Genomic DNA, 21,940 nt, shown 5'->3' on the forward strand with positions numbered 1-21,940 from the left:
CAAACTCAATAAGATAAACAATATATTTAGGGCCTGAGCACCGATGGTGTGAGGACCCTATTGTAATTGCTCGGTCAATTATTCTTCTTCTCCAAAATGAATCACATTTTTGAAGGCCTAAATTAGGTGTGGCAAAATGGCTCGATAGCGCCAACTACAAAATTTCAATTAAGCACCCTTCACGCTATGTTATACGTACAAGCATGAAATTCTGTAGACGCATTTAACAGCCCAATACCTACAAAAAAGTCAGTGGGAGCAAAATCTGAAAACCCAACAGGAAGTGAGATATTTTGCAGTTTTTGCCATTTCTAGACGTTGTACTTTAACAAACTCCTCCTAGAGCTTTAATCAGATCAACATCATATTTGGTCAGTTTAATCTAAAGGCCTTGATGACATTAAAGGAACACTCCACTTTTTTAAAAAATAGGCTCATTTTCCAGCTCCCCTAGAGTTAAACAGTTGAGTTTTACCATTTTCGAATCCATTCAGCCGATCTCCGGGTCTGGCGGTACCACTTTTAGCATAGCTTAGCATAGTTCATTGAATCTGATTAGACCGTTAGCATCACACTCAAAAATGACCAAAGAGTTTCGATATTTTTCCTATTTAAAACTCGACTCTTCTGTAGTTACATTGTGTCTTAAGACTGATGAAAAATGAAAAGTTGCAATTTTCTAGGCCGATATGGCTAGGAACTATACTCTCATTCTGGCGTAATAATCAAGGAACTTTGCTGCCGTACCATGGGTGCAGCAGGCGCAATGATATTATGCAGCACCTGTGACCCCCTGCTTGCACAGGGAGCGTACCTTGCAACCATGGAGACATTTGTGAGAGGCGGTGTGTAATATCATTGTGCCTACTGCACCCATGGTATGCTAAGCTATGCTAAAAGTGGTACCACCAGACCCGCAGATCAGCTGAATGGATTCGAAAACGGTAAAACTCGACTGTTTAACTCTAGGGGAGTTGGAAAATGAGCAAAAAAAAGTGGAGTTTTCCTTTAAAGGGATAGTTCACCCAAAAATGAAAATTTGATGTTTATCTGCAGTGATGTCTCGCGCTTATACTTCAATGAGTGCTAGACATCACTTCCGTTGTCAGAGCGCGATCAGACCTCACTAAACGAATGCTGAACGCAGTTGGAAATAGTGGTGTATTAGAGGTAAAAAACGATATAAATACTGTTCGGTTTCTCGCACAAACTGATCGTTTCGTGTCTTAGGACATCAATGTGTCGTCATGAGCCGCAGGGTTTAATTTGGATTTGTCTGTGCATGTTTTATTTACTCTTATAAAAGAAGTTCCCATTGACCCACATTATACGGCTGACAGACCGCAACGGTTGGAGTTAAAAATCCTAATTTGTGTTCTACTGAAGAAACAAAGTCACCTACATCTTGGATGCGCTGGGGGTAAACAGACAAACATCCAACTTTTATTTTTGGGTGAACTATCCCTTTAAATTGCGAAGATCTAGAGTTCTCGCTGAAGGGCGTGTCCATGGCGGCCTGACAAAGTTTGATGTTTCGCTATGAAACAGGAAGTTGTTGTAAGTCAGGCATACAATGTCTGATCTGCCCCAAACTCTCATGTGTGATAAGAGTCCTGGCTTGAAGACATCTACATGCAAATATTCAGTTAGTCATAGCGCCACCTATTGGCAACAGGAAATGGCATGCTTTACACTGTAATTCACTCCCTGAAACACATTTAAATATGCCATGAAGTACCAAACATACTAGAAACATGCAAATCATGCAACACTTGGCAAAGTGCTAATGTATGCGATTAACGGCACAAAACAGGAAATTTTTGAAACTCAGGCATACAATGTCCAATCTGCCCCAAACTTCACATGTTTGAGAAGAGTCCTGCCCTAAACACATCTACATTACAATATTCAGTTATAGTAATAGCGCTTTAATTTATGATTATTATTTGTAAGGTATCCAAATGAGTGGCCACTCAAAACTTGAACATTCTGTGGCTTTGCAGCACTGGCATTTCATTTGTTTTATAATTTAGATATTTACATAAAAAAAATAAAAATAAAAAAAAATCTGATATATTTGGTTATTTCTTTCTCAGCATTTAGACTACACCCTGATTAAATGAATAAGAAGGGGTATTCATTATACTCAATTAGAAATGTTCACAGCCACTGCAGAAAAATAAAACGTCAATGCTACACCATAGTGGTACTAAAGTGAGCTGTTATTGAATACCTATATAGTTGCCTGCCCTGTCCAATCAGTAAGTGTAACCATTCTGAGAGCCACAGAGCTAGTCAGATCATTTCTAGCAGAAGAAGATTAAACACACTGGCATTGTTATTCATACTCAATACCTTTTGAGTCAACCTTATGCATTATAAAACAAACAAAACAACAATCATGAAGCTTTTCAAAGTGCAAGGGGAAAATTGTGTGCAGATGCCCAACAGTGAAATAATGTTGTTGAAGCCTTTCTCATCCAAAGAAAATATACACTCAAAAAACAAAAAAACAAAACAAAAAAAAACCTTTGTTCATCTTCAGAACACAATTTTTTTTATTTTTGATGAAATCTGAGAGGTGTATGACTCGTCCAGACAGCAATATAATCAACACTTTCAAGGTCCAGAGAAGTACTCAAGACATTGTTTAAACAGTCGACGTGACTGCAGTGGTTCAACCTTACCGTTATCAAGAGACGAGAATACTTTTTGTGCGCAAAAATCAAAACAAAAATAACAACTTTATTCAACAATCTCTTCTCTTCCCTGTCATTATCCTTATGTAGGTGATGCACAGTGAAGGCTTCCGTGTTTACATCCGAATGCCGGCTCAGTATTGGCCAAAGCTGATCATGTGAGCAGCACGATGCATGCGTGTGATGCTGACGCCGGTCAATAATGAGTCGGTGTTCTGACGTAAAACCTTGAAGCACTGGACGTAAGCAACGTATAAGAATGACACAGAAGTGAAGATGTTGCTGAATAAATTTGTAAACACAAAATGTATTCTCGTCACTTCATAAAATTAAGGTTGAACCACTGCAGTCACGTCAACTGTTTTAACTGTGTCTTTACCACCTTTCTGGACCTTGAAAGTGTTGATTATATTGGTCTATGGATGAGTCATATACCTCTCAGATTTCATCAGAAATATCTTAATTTGTGTTCTGAAGATGAACAAATGATAGAATTTTCATTTTTGGGTGAACTAGAAGAAAATGTGAATGGTGCTTGCAGTGGCAAAATTCGCCCCTCGGTTGCTAGGTGGTTGCTAAGGTACTTTGGGTGGTTGCTAAGGTGTTGCTAGGTGGTTGCTAGGGTGTTCTGTGTGGTTTCTAGGCGGTTGCTAAGGTACTTATTTTCTTTAAAATATTTAATCTCACTTTATTAACCAATCCCTTTGCTGTTGACCTTTGATGATCAAATTAAAAAATAGGAATAAGCAAAAATAAATTTAAACAAACACAATTTCATTTATTTATTTATTACTGAAGAGTGTTAGTGATTTTTTTGTTATTAAAAAAAATACAAATTAAAATAAAAAAAGAAATCCCAGCACAGGCGAGAAACAGTAACGCAAAAGTAACATAACGCATTACTTTCCATAAAAAGTAACACATGTAGTATTTTTTTAGGGATTAACACAATATTGTAATGCACTACTTTAAAAAATAATGTTCCCCAACACTACCAGAAAATTAAACTAAAATAGAAGAACTAAATTAGTATTTTCTGGTAATTTTTTTTTATTTTTTATTTTTTTATCATTGTTTAGATTGTATGAGTCTAAAATATTTAACTGATATATCATATTACAAATGAAGTATAATACTGTAGAAAGCTAATGGTAATCTTACACATTAGAATTTGTAATGCACATTTTGAATCTTATGTCAATATGTAATTTTATTAAAAGTTTAATTCAATAGAATTTGATTGAAAGGATTCAACAACACAATAACTTTTTGTTTGTTTCCATAAAGGCATCACAGAGTCATTACAGTTGTCCCTAACATAATAAGTCAGCCATTAACAAGAACTCAAATTTATGAGCATGAATAATTTCTCCCAAAATCATCATAATGAGTTTAAAATTTCCTGTTATGAGAAATGCCTCCAGAGAAGATTCTTCAAAAGAAAAGTGCTGTGAATTGCATTTACAGTGGTGTGCTTTACTGGTTTTTGTGACCTCCATTGTAATCATGCCTGGGAGACTAAAGAATGATTTTGACCGAGCAAGCGACTGACAGACAGACAGACAGACAATCGACAGACAGACAAAAATGCCCAATTATGAATCACTTATTTTGTGCTTTGATACAATGGTAACAACTAATGATGCATTATACAACATATACAGTACATTGAGGTCTAAAAGTGGTCTGAGACCACTAGTGAAAATGTTTCTATTTTGCATTTTTATAATATATATTTTTAACATATAAGTGTACTGACATTGGTTTAAAAGTGGGGTAACACTTTATTTTACAGTGTCCTTGTTACATATGTTACATGTACTTACTGTAGTAATAACAGTAAATTATGCATAATTACATGCAACTAACCCCAAAACAATCCCTATTCCTTACCCTAACCCTATAGTAAGTACATGTTGTTAATTAACATTACCCAGTACTTAAATGTATAATTACACTGTAACAAGGACACCTTAAAATAAAGTGTAACCAAAATTGGTTTAAAATGCCTGTGGAACAACTCATCAAGTTGAATGAAGATCAATTATTTTAGATTTCACAACAGATTTTCACTGATCAATGATCTTTCAGATGGAGAAATGCACACGAGCGCAAACACTTGAACAACAGCCATTTTACGCTTCTTTAGCCGCTAGTTTGATATGTTTGTGCTCTCTTTGAAAACCACAGGACCTTTATCTAGAGAGGTGGAGTGCCTTCACAGTTTCATCTTCTTCATCACTCCAGGGACACCCTGGCCTTTTTATCACCCACAGTGACCTCCGAGAGTCAACAGATAAGCATGTCATCAAAGCCCTGCTAACACGACCCAGCCGCGAGGATCTTAGTGCAGCTATCCGCTTGATCACGTTCAGAGAACTAATGCCTGCCTATCAGCAGCAGAGCAAAGAAACCTACCATTTTAAAGAGCTAAGCACTTCAGATAAGAGAATACGACCTACAGAGTCAAAGCAAAGATTCAAATTCAAAGCAATAGCAACAACGAAAGTGCACATGCTTTTGAAGGATTTCCGTTCTGCTTGTTGGTACACTTGACCACTGGGCAGGTCTGCAAAACAAAGAGGTTTTTTATTATTAATAATATTTTTTAAATGATAAATGCATCTAAAAACCTCTCCTTTCTCCATGTTGGGAAACACAGTGGTACACTTACTGTGCACATGCACTTATCAGTGATTTACAAAGAGGGTTAGCCCATACGATTATTATGATAATTAAAAACATATTTTATTATATCCTAAATACAACTTATGCACATTAAAAAGTACATTTTCCTAATATATGCTTTATTTCACCACATACAAACTACCTTGAGGGCATAAACAGTCCAATAAAAAACATCTGCAAGCCAAGCAAACTCTGGAGGAGAGAGAGCCTCAGTCAGCTGATGAGGATCTTTTCGCTTTGTAGTGCTTAAAGTTACCATTAAATCAAAATGGACAATTCTTATTTTTTATGGAATATTGCAGTATTTATTATAAATGATTTATCTGTGCACATCATTTTTTTAAATGTATGTGCACACGTAATCTTTAATCAAAATAACTTCCCCTCCCTATTGCAGAGACATCTCTTCTCTGACGACATGTTGGCTGGCGTGAGGGCGGGGCAAACTGTCACTCACATGAGATCGACCAATAGCAAACCACAACCATTATCCAGTCAAGTCCTGCCCTACATTTGTTCGAAAAGCTGTTTTACTCAGATATATATCACAATAGGGAACAAAACAAGCTGGCTTTTACCTTTTTTAGGTTGAAAATTGTGTATATATATTGAATTAATGTTTTTTATTTTGCATTTTCAGTTTATTTGCATTTTAAAGTTTAGTACTTTGTTGTGTGTGTGTATATATATATATATATATATATATATATATATATATAGGCATATATAGGCATAACATTATGACCACAGACAGGTAAAGTAAATAACACTGATTCACGGCACCTGTTAGTGGGTGGGATATATAAGGCAACAAGTGAACATTTTGTCCTCAAAGTTGATGTGTTAGAAGCAGGAAAAATGGGCAAGCGTAAGGATTTGAGCGAGTCTGACAAAGGCTACTTGTGTTGGCTAGATGACTGGGTCAGAGCATCTCCAAAACTGCAGCTCTTGTGGGATGTTCCCGGTCTGCAGTGGACAGTATCTATCAAAAGTGGTTCAAGGAAGGAACAGTGGTGAACGGGTCATTGGCGGCCGAGGCTCACTGATGCATGTGGGGAGCGAAGGCTGGCCCGTGTGGTCCAATCCAACAGAAGAGCTACTGTAGCTCAAATTGCTCAAGAAGTTAATGCTGGTTCTGATAGAAAGGTGTCAGAATACACAGTGCATCACAGTTTGTTGCGTATGCCGCTGCATAGCCGCAGACCAGTCAGGGTGCCCATGCTGACCCCTGTCCACTGTCGAAAGTGCCAACGGTGGGCACGTGAGCATCAGAACTGGACCACAGAGCAATGGAAGAAGGTGGCTTGGTCTGATGAATCACGTTTTCTTTTACATCACATGGATGGTCGGGTGCGTGTGCATCGCTTACCTGGGGAACACATGGCACCAGGATGCACTATGGGAAGAAAGCAAGCCAGCAGAGGCAGCGTGATGCTTTGAGCAATGTTCTGCTGGGAAACTTTGGGTCCTGCCATCCATGTGGATGTTACTTTGACACGTACCACCTACCTAAGCATTGTTGCAGACCATGTACACCCTTTCATGGAAACGGTATTACCTGGTTGCTGTGGCCTCTATCAGCAGGATAATGTGCCTTGCCACAAAGCAAAAATGGTTCAGGAATGGTTTGAGGAGCACAACAATGAGTTTGAGGTGTTGACTTGGCCTCCAAATTCCCCAGATCTCAATCCAATCGAGCATCTGTGGGATGTGCTGAACAAACAAGTCCGATCCATGGAGGTCCCACCTCGCAATTTACAGGACTTAAAGGATCTGCTGCTAACATCTTGGTGCCAGATACCACTGCACACCTCCAGGGGTCTAGTAGAGTCCATGCCGCGACAGGTCAGGGATGTTTTGGCAGTAAAAGGGGGTCAACACAATATTAGGAAGGTGGTCATAATGTTATGCCTGATGGATGGATGGATGGATGGATGGATGGATGGATGGATCCCACTTAATGCCCCAAACCGTCCTCGTTCGTTTCTCATCCTGTTAGCTTTCTCTCTTGTGTGTCCTCATCCTATTCTACATTTCCCAGAATCTCCCCTCTCACCATGTGCTCTGTTATCTCTCATAAGGGAAAACTTTCCTTCTTTTGACCCATTTCAAGGAACATTTTTGAGTTCTTCCTCACTCTGATTGGATCAGTGCCCGAGGAGGATTTCGGAGTGACCGGTCAGTCTCTAAGATGGTGTGTATGGCATGACTAACTTTTAATGCAGCGTTATAATTGATGTGAGCATATCTCTCTAAAGGACTGGATGGGGTTTGAGAGAGAGAGAGAGAGAGAGAATTGAGAATCATTGCCACAGAGCTTCCCTATGAAATGCACGACAGAATATCATACATTCACGTTAATTCCGCTGACTCCAAATGTCTGTCTCATTTTAATTAAAGCCTGAAATCTGAATTAAATGAGTTATTTGAATTCTCATTTTGGTCTTAATGAAAACACGTCTAAAGGCTCAAACGGTTCAGTGGACCATCTTTGCTCACTTAAATGAAGCAAAAGAGGGAATCATGCTTGTAATCATAAAGTCCTGATTGAGACATAAAATATTAAAAATATTTTTGATAAGGTGCACAAGAGTGGCATGTGTTCCAGGTGCGGTTATAAAGTAAGTGGGGGGAAAATCCTTGCAAGAATGATAGAATTTATTATCATTCTCGTAGAAGGATGAGACATCTGCAAATCTGAGAACTAGAACCTGCCAAGTGTAGCCAAGAGCTTTAGTGGGGTGTACGAGCGTTTCATCCAGCCTGTGATGGAGGATAGAAGACGAGATGTTCCTTCTCAAGGTCACAGACAGAATAGAAATAATCTGATGTTTAGAACAGGAGATTTTAAAGTCATCATACAATCAAGATCGGCCCAATTTGCTTAATAGACATTTCCTGTCTTTTTGTGAATGACTGGTGCTCATTATTTCAAAGAAATAAGGAAATAATCAAACTTGCTCTGCCTCTAAAACAACTTTCCTCTTCAGCTGATATAACCAAGTCTTACCCACTAACCACCTGTTGAGACCAATTTTCACTATACAAAGTCTGTTACTGCTGGAAGAAAAAAAAAAAAAAATCAAGTCTGCCCTATATTTTTTTTCTAATTGAATATCCTATTTCGTTCAAAAAAACACATAGAAAAATGCAAAATGTAGGTTGACTTGAGAAAACTCAACTTGTGGTCTATTAATACCGTAAAAACAATGCTTAGCTAAATTTGAGACTGCTTCAGGTTTAGTAAAGATGTTTTGAAGTGATATGCACACACACACACATACACATTCAAAGATTTCCAATAAGAACAATGATTTTCACTAACAAAAACCCAATCAGCTGTCCCTCTAAGCCGCGTTTCCACCAAAATTACCAAGTACAATTTATCCAAGGAGCTTTTCCGCCCAAAACCTGTTGCTGTCTGCATTTCCATTGCAGTCTAAAGTATCGTGAAGTTTAGGCAAATTAGTCCAGTGACGTAGGACTGCGCGCAACTCTCTAGTTCCCGCTGGATTTCGTCCTCTGCATATAAACTTAATTAAGCCTGAACCTCGTTGTCGGTCCATCAGTTGTATTTTATAAACTCCACTGTTGATTCAAATAGCAAACAACTACTTACTACTACTTACTGTGGTTAAAATAAAATCAGCCAATCAGCATGTTCAGCCCCCGAAAGTTCCTGAACTTTGAAATACTCCCTCATGAGCAGGGACTTTCTGAGGGGGAAATTTTTTACCTGGAACTTCATTTAGACCCTGGTCCCTGCAGTCGAAACACAACAAGTACCACTCCAAAGTCTCTAGTTCCTGGGTAAAGTTCCTGCAGTGGAAACGTGGCTTACTAATGATGTGATTGCAAGTAGATCAGCCTGCACCATCTAGATTTTCATGACATAAGTCTTAATAAATAAATAGTCTGAGTGATCTGCATAACTGAGATTTACTATTTTACATTCTATCCATCACAAATCCTCAGAAATAACAATCTTTTGAAGATTTCGGTGAACTTTTCAAGAGCATCTCCAGGTCATATTTCAGCACAAAATCAAAAGAGAAATAAGATATTATATTTTACACAAAGAATGTCTATTTTATGACCAATACGATAATTTATTTTATTTTTTTTGACGCATATATATATATATATTTTTTATTCCTTTAAGGAAATCTGAAATATGTGAAACATCCTGCCAATTTTTGGGAATTTACTCTTAAAATGTTGGGATGCGTTATGGCAATGAGAATTTGGGGGAAATTGTTCTTAATAGGTTTCATTTTCTTGACTTTCTTATTTTAACATTTTGAATCTGGGGTGAAATGTGACCTGGACGTGTTTTTGTGAGAATCACCTTTACAGCATGAACAGCCAGAAAAGAGGAGTGAAGCTTCCTGACAAGCTCCATAGGTCAAGGGTGACGTATTCCAACTAAAGCAGAAAAAAAAGGAAATTGTAAAATCTTCTATGCCTTGTATGTGTAATTACAGATAGATCAGATGTGCAGATAGTGCACGGGAACACTGCACAGATTAGCAGGATAAAAATATTGATTTTCCACCTGAGTTGCATCTAGAGGCAAAAAGGAACTTATTATCTAGATGTTGGAACAAACACAGAAGCCTGAGAGACAGAAGAGAGAGGTAAGTCCATGTGAGTGGTCACTTCTGTAGTTACATGCATGTTGAACACACCGTGACTGTAGACACAGACTCGCACACGTGCACAAACACAGAGCATGCAGATCGGAGCATTTCCGGTTGGCTGCATCAGCTCTCCCATGCTGCCTGTGTGCATTGATGCTGGAAATGATAGCTCCATTGCTCCTGTGTATTTGTAAAGTCTCCATATGTTCGTCAAGATCTTTCCTGCACAGCCCAGCACAGCCGTTCACATCCCTTCGGATACAGATCACATTATCAGCCTGCAGATCTGTCCAATGGGCTGATGTTACAGGAGATTTTGGGAGATATATGTTTGTCCTTGAGATGCTACAAACAAATGTTGCTTACACCACATAGTGTATAGGATAAAAACTTTTTTCTTTTTTTCCCCCTACCCATTAAGCTGCAAAAAATAATAATAATTTGATGTCACCAACAATGCCTGAATATTGTAGATCAATCTAATAAAACATGTCCAGGTCATTTTTAACCCTGAAAACTAAACTAAAATTGTGGAATGTCCTCACTTTAAAAGCAAAACAAACTGGTGTGTGTGTGTGTGTGTGTGTGTGTGTGTGTGTGTGTGTGTGTGTGTGTGTGTGTGTGTGTGTGTGTGTGTGTGTGTGCGTGTGTGTGTGTGTGTGTGATGAGAACTGGGTATAAAAAAGTACATAACCCATGACCTTGGCAATGTTAGAGCTCTGCTCTGTTTGAGTTACTGTAGCAATATAACACAAATATAATTACAATTTTTAAGCAGGACATGTTCTTGATATGAGATTCACTCCTGGGCTAACCACTAGGTCACAGCTCAAAAGAAAAGTCAAACTGTTGCTTTGGTGACATGCAGCTCATATAACTTTTTTTTTTCCATTGTTAATTATATTTTAAAAGAGAAGCTATAACGCCCATTTTACAAGATGTAATATAAGTCTCTGGTGTCCCCAGAATGTGTCTGTGAAGTTTCAGCTCAAAATACCCCACAGATCATTTATTATAGCTTGTCAAATTTGCCCCTATTTGGGTGTGAGCAAAAAAAATAATAATAATGTTTTTGTGTGTGTGTCCCTTTAAATGCAAATGAGCTGCTGCTCCCAGCCCCCTTTCCAGAAGAGGGCGGAGCTTTAACAGCTCGTGCTAAGGTTGCTCAACAACAACAAAACTGGAGAATCTCACGCAGCCAAAATGACGATTGTCAGTAACGGTGTTCAGCCTTACATTGTTCAAACCGGAGTCGACACTGATGGAGAGACTCAGGAAGAAGATACAACTTTTAGAATGCATCAGGACGTTTCTGAATGGTTAGTGGATAAATGTATGTAGTTGCTGTGGAGTTGATTCAACTCATTGACTAGCATGTGCCATCATGTTAATCTTTTGTGCAAATCCAGCATTGAATTGACCCTTTGTGAAGCAGTCTGGCATAAAATGACGGCATGGTAACAACGCTCGACTACAACAACTCTTCCTCTTCTCTAAAGCAGCCCAACATGGTCTCACCCCCTTTGTTGCGTGTTCTCAGGGGCAGGGTTTATGTACATTTTGGGGTTTGTGATGTCACCAACCCGGGAAGAAGCTTGTTGTAGTCCCTACAAGCCTTTGTTGTAGTTAGGGCTGCACGATTAATCGCATGCTATTCTCACGCGCATTTCGTCAGTAAAGCCGGTTCCCTGATTACCGCTAAATCGCCCTCACCTGTTTTTAAACGGAGCGCCTTTTAATAGACGGAGCCGTAGTTCACGGACAAGCCACGCAATATCGCGTTCATTATCGCAGGCGATTCATCTGCGATATGAACGCGATATTGCGTGGCTTTTCAGTGACCTACGGCTCTGTCTATTAAATGCCGCTTCATTTGAAAGCAGGTGATGGCGATTTAGCGGTAATCAGGGAACCGGCTTTACTGACGAAATGCGCGTGAGAATAGCATGCGATTAATCGTGCAGCCCTAGTTGTAGTCCTTAAAAAGAAGAAAATATCTCCCTTTGTGTTAATAATAGGCGATCTGGCGCTGGGATGTGTTGTTTTTGAAATCATGTTGAGTGCTCGTTGTCGCTGCTATCAGAGGCGCAACAGTGTTCTCTTGGCGCTCAATCTATTGCTTAACTGTTGCAGAAACTCTCTATTCGTTACGTTGAAATCACAATAAATAAAATACACATAAACGTGTCCCTGTTCTTGATATACAATCACTGATGAACATCTTTGGTTTTAATGAGAAAACAAATCATACATGGTTGGATTAGAACCCAGAACCTCTTGCACGATAAACGAAAAAGCTGCCACTAGTCCATCAGGACAAACTATTAACAAAGGTGGATCCACGTATTTATTAACTAATGTACATACTATTGAGACTAACGATATATTGTATTATAGCAGATGTATGGAAGAAACATATTCATTTTAATATCATATTATTATTATTGTAATAATACAATTACAATACCCCCCCCCCCCCCACACACACACACACACACACATTCCTGTCCCGCCCACTTTTTAAAACAAAGTTATGCCACTGTTTGTATATATTTTATATGGATATAATTTTATAAGATTTGCTATTTATAAGGATTGCTATGGGACCGACCAAATTCATAATTACTGTGATTACTACATGCTTGGGATGGCCCTGGACGTTCAATTAGATCCATTACAGTTTTTCAGCATAAGGAAACTTACAGTCAACCCATTAACAGGTGTTTAGAATTTTTACAGTCTTTTACAGTTACAAATTAGAATAATTTTATAGTAGATCCCTGTTAAAAAGACCAGCATAGCTGGAAACCAACATATGTTGTGTTTTGGATGCTGGTATCCCCAGGATCATCAGCACAAAACCAGCAATAACATGGAGATTCACCCTGGATTTAAGCTATTTTTTTATTTATTTATTTTTTTTTTCTCCAGCAGGGATTGCAGTTTCTCTCAAAAGAGAGTGATACCAGTCAGTTTTGTAGCTGAAGCATTTTCTGAGGGTCAGGAATTGGTTAACCTGCCTTTCTCTAGCCCTTAAGTCTGTCATATCCCACGCCGTGGGAGGGAGGGAGGGGGATCAAACAGCCCAGTGGCCTTTGAGCCCATGTTGACAACTCAGGACTCTTCGAGTGCCAGGGAAGCTCATGAATATTGCATTTGTTGCATCAGAGCCGACAGTGACACGGAAGAACTGACATTTCTGAAACAAACGTCTCGCTGTGTCTTGTCTAGGTTGGATTTTTTGTTAAGCCACTCCTGTCGACATGAATTAGAGCTGCTGTGGAAAAACACGGTGAAGTCTAAGACAATTGTGCGTCAAATCCTAATGAAGCATATTACAAACTTACCAATTGAAGGCAGCGAAAGAACCACAAGCCACGAGCGTCACCGCTAAAGAGCGGAAATTGCCATCCGCTCCCAGAATGCTTTGCTGTGGTTATTGTTTTGTTGCTGTTTCTGGTGTATGTGGTGCTAGACGTGAAAGCTTTGAGCTCGACTAAATCTGTAGTAGTTGTCTGCATTCTAAATCTTGCCACATGCTGCTTCTTCCCCTCTCCATTTCCTATAAACCTTGTGATTATGGGGAGCTCAGCTAAATGTCTTTCTTCTCGTGAAAGCAGGCACAGAACTCAAACTTTCACTTCACCAGCACTGACTTTTACTTGCCTTGAAAACTGGTCTCAGGAGCATGTGAGAGAAAAGCAGCCTGAGCGAAGCCATCAAAAACGGAGCCATTTTAACAGCTCAGCGGGTGTAGAAAATGGGACGCCTGCAAAAAAGGACCATCACAACTCTTAATGAGATATGAGCACACAGACACCGCCGCACAATGCATTCGGCTGTTCAGCTTCAAGCTGCACACTCCCCCTAGTGAGCATGTGAGCTAATGCCTCAGGATGTGTCTGTGTGAGCGGAGAGTGTGTTTGTGAGAGCGTGAGCCGCGGGAAGCGTTCTGAATAGGTCGAGATATAATAACTCCCTGTGCCATTGTAATTTTAACAAACGCATTGCGAGGAACAATTTGTAGAGTCTCACTCTTACGGTCTTGCTCTTTGTGAATGTGAGAAAACTTGTGAGAATGAGAATATTATATGACATTAAGTAAAAGACACAAAATCACTGAAATACAGAAGAATGCTGTACTCCAACCATTTAAAAAGGTATATCATGGGCATTATCCTCTTATTATCATCAACATGATACATTATATTTTAGCTGTGAGAACAAATCACTTATATATATATATATATATATATATATATATACACAGGAAAAAACACTAACAGAAATTCTTTCCAGTATTCAGTGCTTGCCAAACACAAGTTACTTGTGTAACAGATTATTGTTTGTCAACTCTGTTACATACTATTAACATTGTTACCCTACTTTGGTAACAGAGTTTGACAGAATTTACATTTTGATCGGAAGTGATTTTAAACTTTTTAGCCAAAAACTCCACTTGCTAGCATACATGCTAAGATCACATGGCACATCATGAAATCATGATTTTAAAGACTTTTGAACAACCCACTGTGTGATCAGTGATAAATTCTGTTTTCCTTTTGATACTGTGGCAACAATTTTGACGTTTTACAAAATATCTCTTGGTGTTAGAACTCTTTAGATTAAAATATTTCTCAGAGAGAGCACACACACACACACACTTTTTTAGTGCTTCAGATCTTATCAGTGAGGGAAAGTGACAACACTTCCTGTTTCTTACATAGTTGTGGGAGATAATTCCACAAATTTAAAGGCAACGTATGGTACGGTAACAGAATTTATGATTTATGGACACACATTTTTATAAGATAAAAGTTATTTTTAAACAATTTAATTGTGTAGAATTAGGAACATTACTATTTAGGACTTTTATAAATAAAATAAATGAAATGTTACCAAAAGAAAAGTAAAATATTTTGATTACATGATACATGATGGAAAAATAATACACTGTATAAGACACTTTTTGCAGAAAATATTATATTGTTATGGCCTGTAACATCTTGTGATCCATGACAATGAGTAACAAATTATTATAATAATTAAAAATATAACCATTTGAAAAAAGCAGACAATTAAAAACTTTGAACACCAAATGTATTTAATTAACTTACGTTTAACTGCAAACAAAATTAAGGTCTGGCTTCTTTTAGTCAAATCCGTTGGGAGGGAGGGAGGGAAGGAAGGAAGGAAGGAATATAATAAAAAATACTGTTATATAAACAGAAAAAATCATGAAATATTTTTAAATAGCTGTAACGATGACTGACTCGGTTGAGTATTTGAATCCATGAGCGGAGTTTAATTCTGCACAACAGCACAAACAAAGTCAGGTTCAGAGCAGGAAGCGTGGTCAACAAACAAGCAAAGGGTCGAAAACAATAGCGGCAGTCCAGATAGCAAGCTAATCCAAAACAGTAATCCAAAAGTCGTGGTCATAAACAGGCAGAGAGACATACATGTGGCAAACAAACAGGGTAATTTAAACGCTTGGAGGCAGGGTAAACTGGCAATACTTTGCAACATTGGCTGCGTTCGAAAACTGGAAAATGCTGCCTTCTGAGGACACATTTCAAGGTAGTAAGGCATCAAGGCACGTCCGAATCCAATGTTAGCTTCACTTCCTGTCTCATGAGATACCTTCCTCAGATCGATTTTTGAAGGAAGCATGGATGTATCCTTAGCTGCCTTTGATATCCCACAATCCTGTGCTTTCCATTCTGTGACAGTTGAGCTAGAAAAATAAAGATGGCATCCGAAAGTTGCGTTTGCTGCTCAGTTTGTGTATAAATGTACGATTTTGACCAACATATTTCAATTTTGATATAATTTCTATCGAGAAATTACTACTGTAGTAATTAAATATTTGTTTAGTTCTGACCAAAGCTCGCGCTATATTTCTGTAGATCATTAAACTCTTACGCTGCCTCAGAAGTATGTCCGAAATCAATTTCGTGAGGTACCTTCATGCACAAACGCTGCCGTACAAGTCATTCTCTTATAAGACAGCGAGGCAGCAAGACAGCTACCTAGGTTTTCGGACGCAGCCATGATGTACAAACAACATGGCTTATAACAGGTAGGAAGTAAAGAGAGAAGAACCAGCAGTGTTCAGTATTCGGGAGATGGCTCCCTCTGGCGGCTGGAGGAATGGATGGCGGATACAGATGTTACAATAGCTGTATTTTAAAATATTTTAAAATGTCATTTATACCTGATGGCAAAGCTGAATTTTCAGCATCATTACTCCAGTTTTCAGTCAAATCATTCTAATATGATGATTTGATGCTCAAGAAACATTTCTTATTATTAATGTTAAAAACAGTTGTGCAACTTAATATTTTATGGAAACAACAATTTTTTCCCTCTGGGCTTCTTTAATAAAGATGAAGGGAAAAAGCATTTATTTGAATAAATATTTTGAATTATAAATGTATTTACTGTCACTTTTGAATAATTTAATGCACCCTGAATAAAAAAAAAAAAATAAAAAAAAATTCTTTCAAAAATGAAATCTTACAGACCCCAAACTTCGGAACGGTAGTGTAAATAAAATGAAATAAAGGTGTACGAGAGAGTGCAAGTATGAAAAGCTTGAAGTGAAGAAATGCCTATGTGTGTTATTCGTGTATCTGTGTTATGTGCACGCCAATGAAACACGAGAGCAAAAGAGGTCATCTTTTGGCTCATTGGCGTGTACATAACACAGAAGCACACACAAATGTCCATACAGAATAGAACAGCTCTTACCTCTTGTGCCGGTCACGCTCACATAATATGAACTCTCCATTGGTGGAGATACAGAGAAGCTGCATTTCTGCTCACCTCACGCTCACCCTTTGCTTAAAAGTGAAACACACAGGTCTAATACTTTACCAAAGTCTAGGAAAAGCCCTGGTTCACTTGGTACCCTAGACAAGATAAGACATGACTATGACCAATACGCATTTTAAATTTATGGACAAGAGCGGTTTTTACTAAATTGATATCTCCTTTTGGGTTCCTATAGAGAAAAAGTTATACAAGGGTGGGTCAATGACCATTTTCAGTGTAAAAATGTATGAAATGTTCAACCTGATTGATCTGACAAAGCAAGCAGCTGTTTATATATCATTACTACTATGATTGCAGAGATTATGTAAACATGCTCATGTGAAACAAATTCCACAAACATTAGCTCAGAACTCATTCTAATGCTTCCCAACTGAAGTCACATACACCGTGAACAGCAAAAATGGCCCATTGTTCTGTAATGTGCTCAAATTAAAATGAATAAGAAGGGAGGGTGAAAAATTACAAATTTAATGGTTTTCAATGAAATCAAAGGAAGTATCCTCAGCACTGAATAATAAGTGGTAATATGAACTTTAAACTGAAAAAGCGGAACATTATGCGCTTTAAAAGATTTATAAAGCTGGCTATTTGCATACTTGCACACTTCCATTGTATGCTAATAAGACTGGCCATCTAGGTATTAAAATATATTAAATCTCAACCAGAAGAGGTCAGGTCCTGCTATACCCCTCGCATAAGCTGTAAATATTAATCGACCTCTAACCTTGATAATACACACTATATGAATATGTATTTAAAGGGATGGTTTAGCCAAAAATTTATAATTGTCATTAAAACTTGCTGTCATTGTTCAAAACTTGTATGACTTTCTTTCTTCTATGGACCATAAAGGAAGATATTTTTCATACAATGAAATAAAAAACTGTCATACAGGTTTGGAATGACATGAGGGTGAGTAAATGATGACAGAATTTAAATTGTTGAGTGAATTTTTTATTTAAAAGGATAGAAACTGTCATCAAAACTCACTCTTCAAAAAAAGTTTATCTGAAGGTATGAGCTGCTCTTTTCATATCAAGCTCCAAAGAGGGCATAACAAGCACCATAAAAGTAGTCCATTTGTCTTATGCACTACAGTCTTCTGAAGTCATATGGTATATTTCTTTGAGGAAAGAATGAACTGAAATTAATGCTGCCTTTGCATGCTATTGAATAATTCCCACTTCTGAAGTCATGATTACAAGCTTGTTGAATTCTAGTGCTTTGTTGTTAGAAAGAACAGGAATAATGAAGGACACCAGGTTTATTCTTGCCTATTTATTGGAAAAATCTCATAAAAGCCAAAATGATACTTAGCGTCCCATTCATTGACAACCATATAAACATTCACCGTGCTATCTAGATAGTCAGCTTGCTGATGATTTTGGAATTTTGGTGAAATACAGACTATTTCCTCTGTGTATAAAACATACAATATGCTTCAAATGATTATTCATACATGTAAATATGCACTACTTTAATAAAAAGACAAGGTGATGTAGCTGTTGTGGAAAAATAATAAAGAATACCAGTCACAGCGGCAATCATACTGCAAAGGGCAGTTTGTTAAATGTTTGTTAAAGTGAAAGTTTTTGAAAACTATATCATTATTGTCTCTGTGTAAACTACAAAAACACAAATTTGTGAAAACGGTGAGGTCATGCACATGCGTATTACGTGTTCCGTCTGTAGGCCGTAGTATTTCTTTACAAAGTGACATTGCCAACTACTGGCCTGGCAGCATAATACAGCATTTTTAGTTGTTTCGCAGATCCATGTGAATGGGGATCGCTTTGACAACGTTGTCATCTGTACACGAAAAAAGGCAAACTTTTCAGTTTTTAGTACATCGTTGTCATGTAAATGTACTGTACCCTAACTTAATGGCATGCCCAACTCAGGAACTTGGGTATCAAAATTATCCCCGAGCTTCCCAGTGGTAAATATGACTTGAGAGGGTGTCCATGTTCAATTTTTAACTAGGAAACTCGTCATTTACGATAATTCTGAAAAATCAATATTCACTTTAAATGTATGGAAAAGAGCTTGGACTTTCTGCTCTCAATAACTCCTTTGTACTCCATAGAAGAAAGTCATGTGGGTTTTAAGACATGAGTAAAGGATGACAAAATTCCTATATCCTTTTAAGTCACAGCTGAAAAATACTGTAAATCAACTCAACTCAACTCAACTAAAAAAAAAATCCATCTAATCGTGGCCTTGGCAGGGTAACGATGAGGTAAGGCTCAAATAAAACACGCTCTTAAGATAATTAATATCGCTGCGGTTCCAAGCATGCATCAAAAATGTAAATGGGCCAATGTGTGTTTTAATGAACCACTCTTCTTCCACCTTTTAACTTGAAATCTTGTTCATAACTGAACAATATCTGAAGTGCAGAGTTCTGGCAAATTGAACCGCCCTACTGTGTCTTTTAGGCATGATTGTTAGATATCATGGGAACCGCAATCTCTCTTCAAGCCACAGTAGCCATCTCATTTGTACAAGATGACACACATGGAAGCAAGCAAGGGGGATTCAAAGGATTAGGCACATATCAAATGTATTTTAAATGCTTTTTTATGAACTTTTAATGAAATTCCGAGAGGATTGAACTCAAATGACTGAGTGCAGAGAACTAGAGAACTGAGACAGTTCCAACAGTGTGATGGTAAAGATACAAAAGTGTGTTAAACATCCAGGGAATATCGCAGCATACTAGAGCCAGATACTGTACAGTCCTCTCTCTCTCTCTCTATATATATATATATATATATATATATAAAACAAAGCTCTCACTGTTAACCAACCAGTGCATTTTTTTCACATGTTGCACCGCAATGTGTTTTTGGACAGAGCTCAGTAAATAAGGATCAGACACTTTTAATTCACTCTTTCACAGTCTTCCCTTTGGCAAACACGCTCAGGATCGTCATAGCAACAACCATGGTGAACAATTATAGCGCTATTCAGTGACTGTGTTAAACAGTCAGAACAATCAAGCACACATGCACGTGTATCTAAACACGCTCGTGCGGTGCTATCCGTGGCCTTTTGAGTTCCATTGTTCTTGCTATCTCATGCTTCCATCTTTGTTTTGGCACCTCTTTCATTCATCTCTATATTCCTCTTTCACGCTCTCTCACCATAGCACTCTCTTTCTGTCTCTCTTCTTTGAATTCTGAGTCTGAGAGTTTAGATGAGATTGGAAACTTCCAGGTGCACATGGACAGTCAGACAAGTAATACAGGCTGAAAGCAATTTCCTCCCTGCTTTATCAAACTCTGAGGAGATGGGCAATAACCACATATAGTAAGCCCTGACTCACTTGTTTATTATTTATATCAGGTTGATTAGGATCCGAGAGTCTCACACATCACACACACACACACACACACACGAGTGTCAGCGAGGCGCCGTTGTTCACAGGGAGAAACATTCACTTTGTGTGCAAGGACTTGATTTACTTATGCATCTGTTTGCATTCTAAATTGTTTAGATGGAGACCTGACTGGTTACATAATGTCCACCAGTTACTAGGAATGTCACTGAAATAATGCCCAAAAGATGATGAAAATAAGGCCAATGAGTTGACATATGAACCCTCACACACGGAGTCAAGATAAAATAAAACTACTGACAAATGTATTGTGTCAGCAACATAATGGGACGTTTGTCCACCGTTTTTCTTCTGCAATGTCACATTTTTGGTTGAAACAAGATGGCGAATGTGATTTTACCAAGTAAAACATGTTCCTGGATCAACACCCTTGTTGATCCTGGAACAACATTCTAATCAACCAATCAGATTTGAGGGATTTACAGTTAATGTCAAGTTTAGGTTTACAGCACTGGTTATGGGCATCTACTTTCTTATTCACCTCTCACTTCCCACTGATTTTAGGGATAAGTTATGGGTAGGGTTAGGTTTAGGGGTAGGGATAGGGTTAGGACTATGTTTTTAAACAGGAATGTTGATATAGGTACATGTCACCGAAACAGGATATCAAGGACAACAAGAAAAAAATGTGGCCAATAATGAGTCAGTGTTCGGACGTAAACACTAAAGCTCTGCAACAAAAATAGTGTAGCAGTATGACATGAATTTGTGAAAAAAGTTGTTATTTTTGTTTTGTTTTTGCGCATAAAAAGTATTTAGCTGCTTCATAATATTAAGGTTGAACCACTGTAGTCACGTTGCCGGTTTTAACGATGTCTTTAGTTCTTTTCTGGACCTCATAAGGTGCCTATGTGCTGCCTATGTGTGGATCAGATACCCTCGGATTTCATCAAAAATATCTTAATTTGTGTTCCGAAACACAAATCTGAAAGAAATTTCATTTTTGGGTGAACTAACCCTTTAAGAGCAAAAACTCGGTCTGTTTGATCATCCCCTTATGCCTGTCACTCAGACGTCAAAAATGTTGTCAAATTAAACAGTGAAACTAAAGCGCTTCTCCTCATGCGGAGAAATGAAAGCAACGGCATTGCCTTTAAAGATCATTTCCGATGATTGACATCGCAGAATTTACCGGTATTTTGGTGCTGCTGTGTGAATGGTCTCTTACCGGTTAAAAAAATTTAAAAAAAAAATAAAAATTCTGTTGCTTGAACAGCTTACTTTTGTATTTACCAATGAAGTCATTCTGGTAATTTTTTGGTAATTTACTGTGAAAGGGGCTATAATAGATATGAGGTTGTAGAAATGAATAGATCTGAGGTTGATGGCTCTGAAGCCCATGGCATGTGAATTACATGTTGAAGTGTTAGATAAGTGGCAGGTGGGCTTTTTAATAAAGGTGGAGAGTATATTGTCATTTTAAAAAGCATTCAATTGGGTAAAAATTCTGCAAAAGCTATGCAATCAGTATTTTTGTGTTTTCGAGAAAGAACATTTTCTCATGCATTTAACTGTGTATTTAAACTGCATTTTGAAGGACACTAGAATATTGATGGTCTCAAAGCTAACAGACCTGGACTAAATACCAAAATTTCATAGGTTCCTAAATATTAACATGAAATCAAAATTTGTCACTTTAATATTTTTTACATTCCTTAGCTTATCAGTTCATTGGT

General features: G+C 37.9%; 1 protein-coding gene across 3 annotated transcripts in view; it reads right to left on the bottom strand.

The window, feature by feature from the left end:
* Positions 1 to 21,940, bottom strand: part of sorcs3 (sortilin related VPS10 domain containing receptor 3) — a 287,643-nt gene that overhangs the window by 252,493 nt on the left and 13,210 nt on the right. The window contains exon 1 of one of the 3 annotated variants that reach the window (XM_048196355.1): positions 13,375 to 14,133. The exons of the other annotated variants lie outside the window; for them this stretch is intronic. Coding sequence (XP_048052312.1) covers positions 13,375 to 13,548 — 174 coding nt within the window. The 5' untranslated portion in view covers positions 13,549 to 14,133. Of the gene's footprint in view, positions 1 to 13,374; positions 14,134 to 21,940 lie in introns of those variants that run through there. 3 annotated transcript variants of the gene reach the window in all.

This window comes from Megalobrama amblycephala, linkage group LG7 (genome assembly GCF_018812025.1).
Source record: "Megalobrama amblycephala isolate DHTTF-2021 linkage group LG7, ASM1881202v1, whole genome shotgun sequence".
Lineage (NCBI taxonomy): Eukaryota > Metazoa > Chordata > Actinopteri > Cypriniformes > Xenocyprididae > Megalobrama > Megalobrama amblycephala.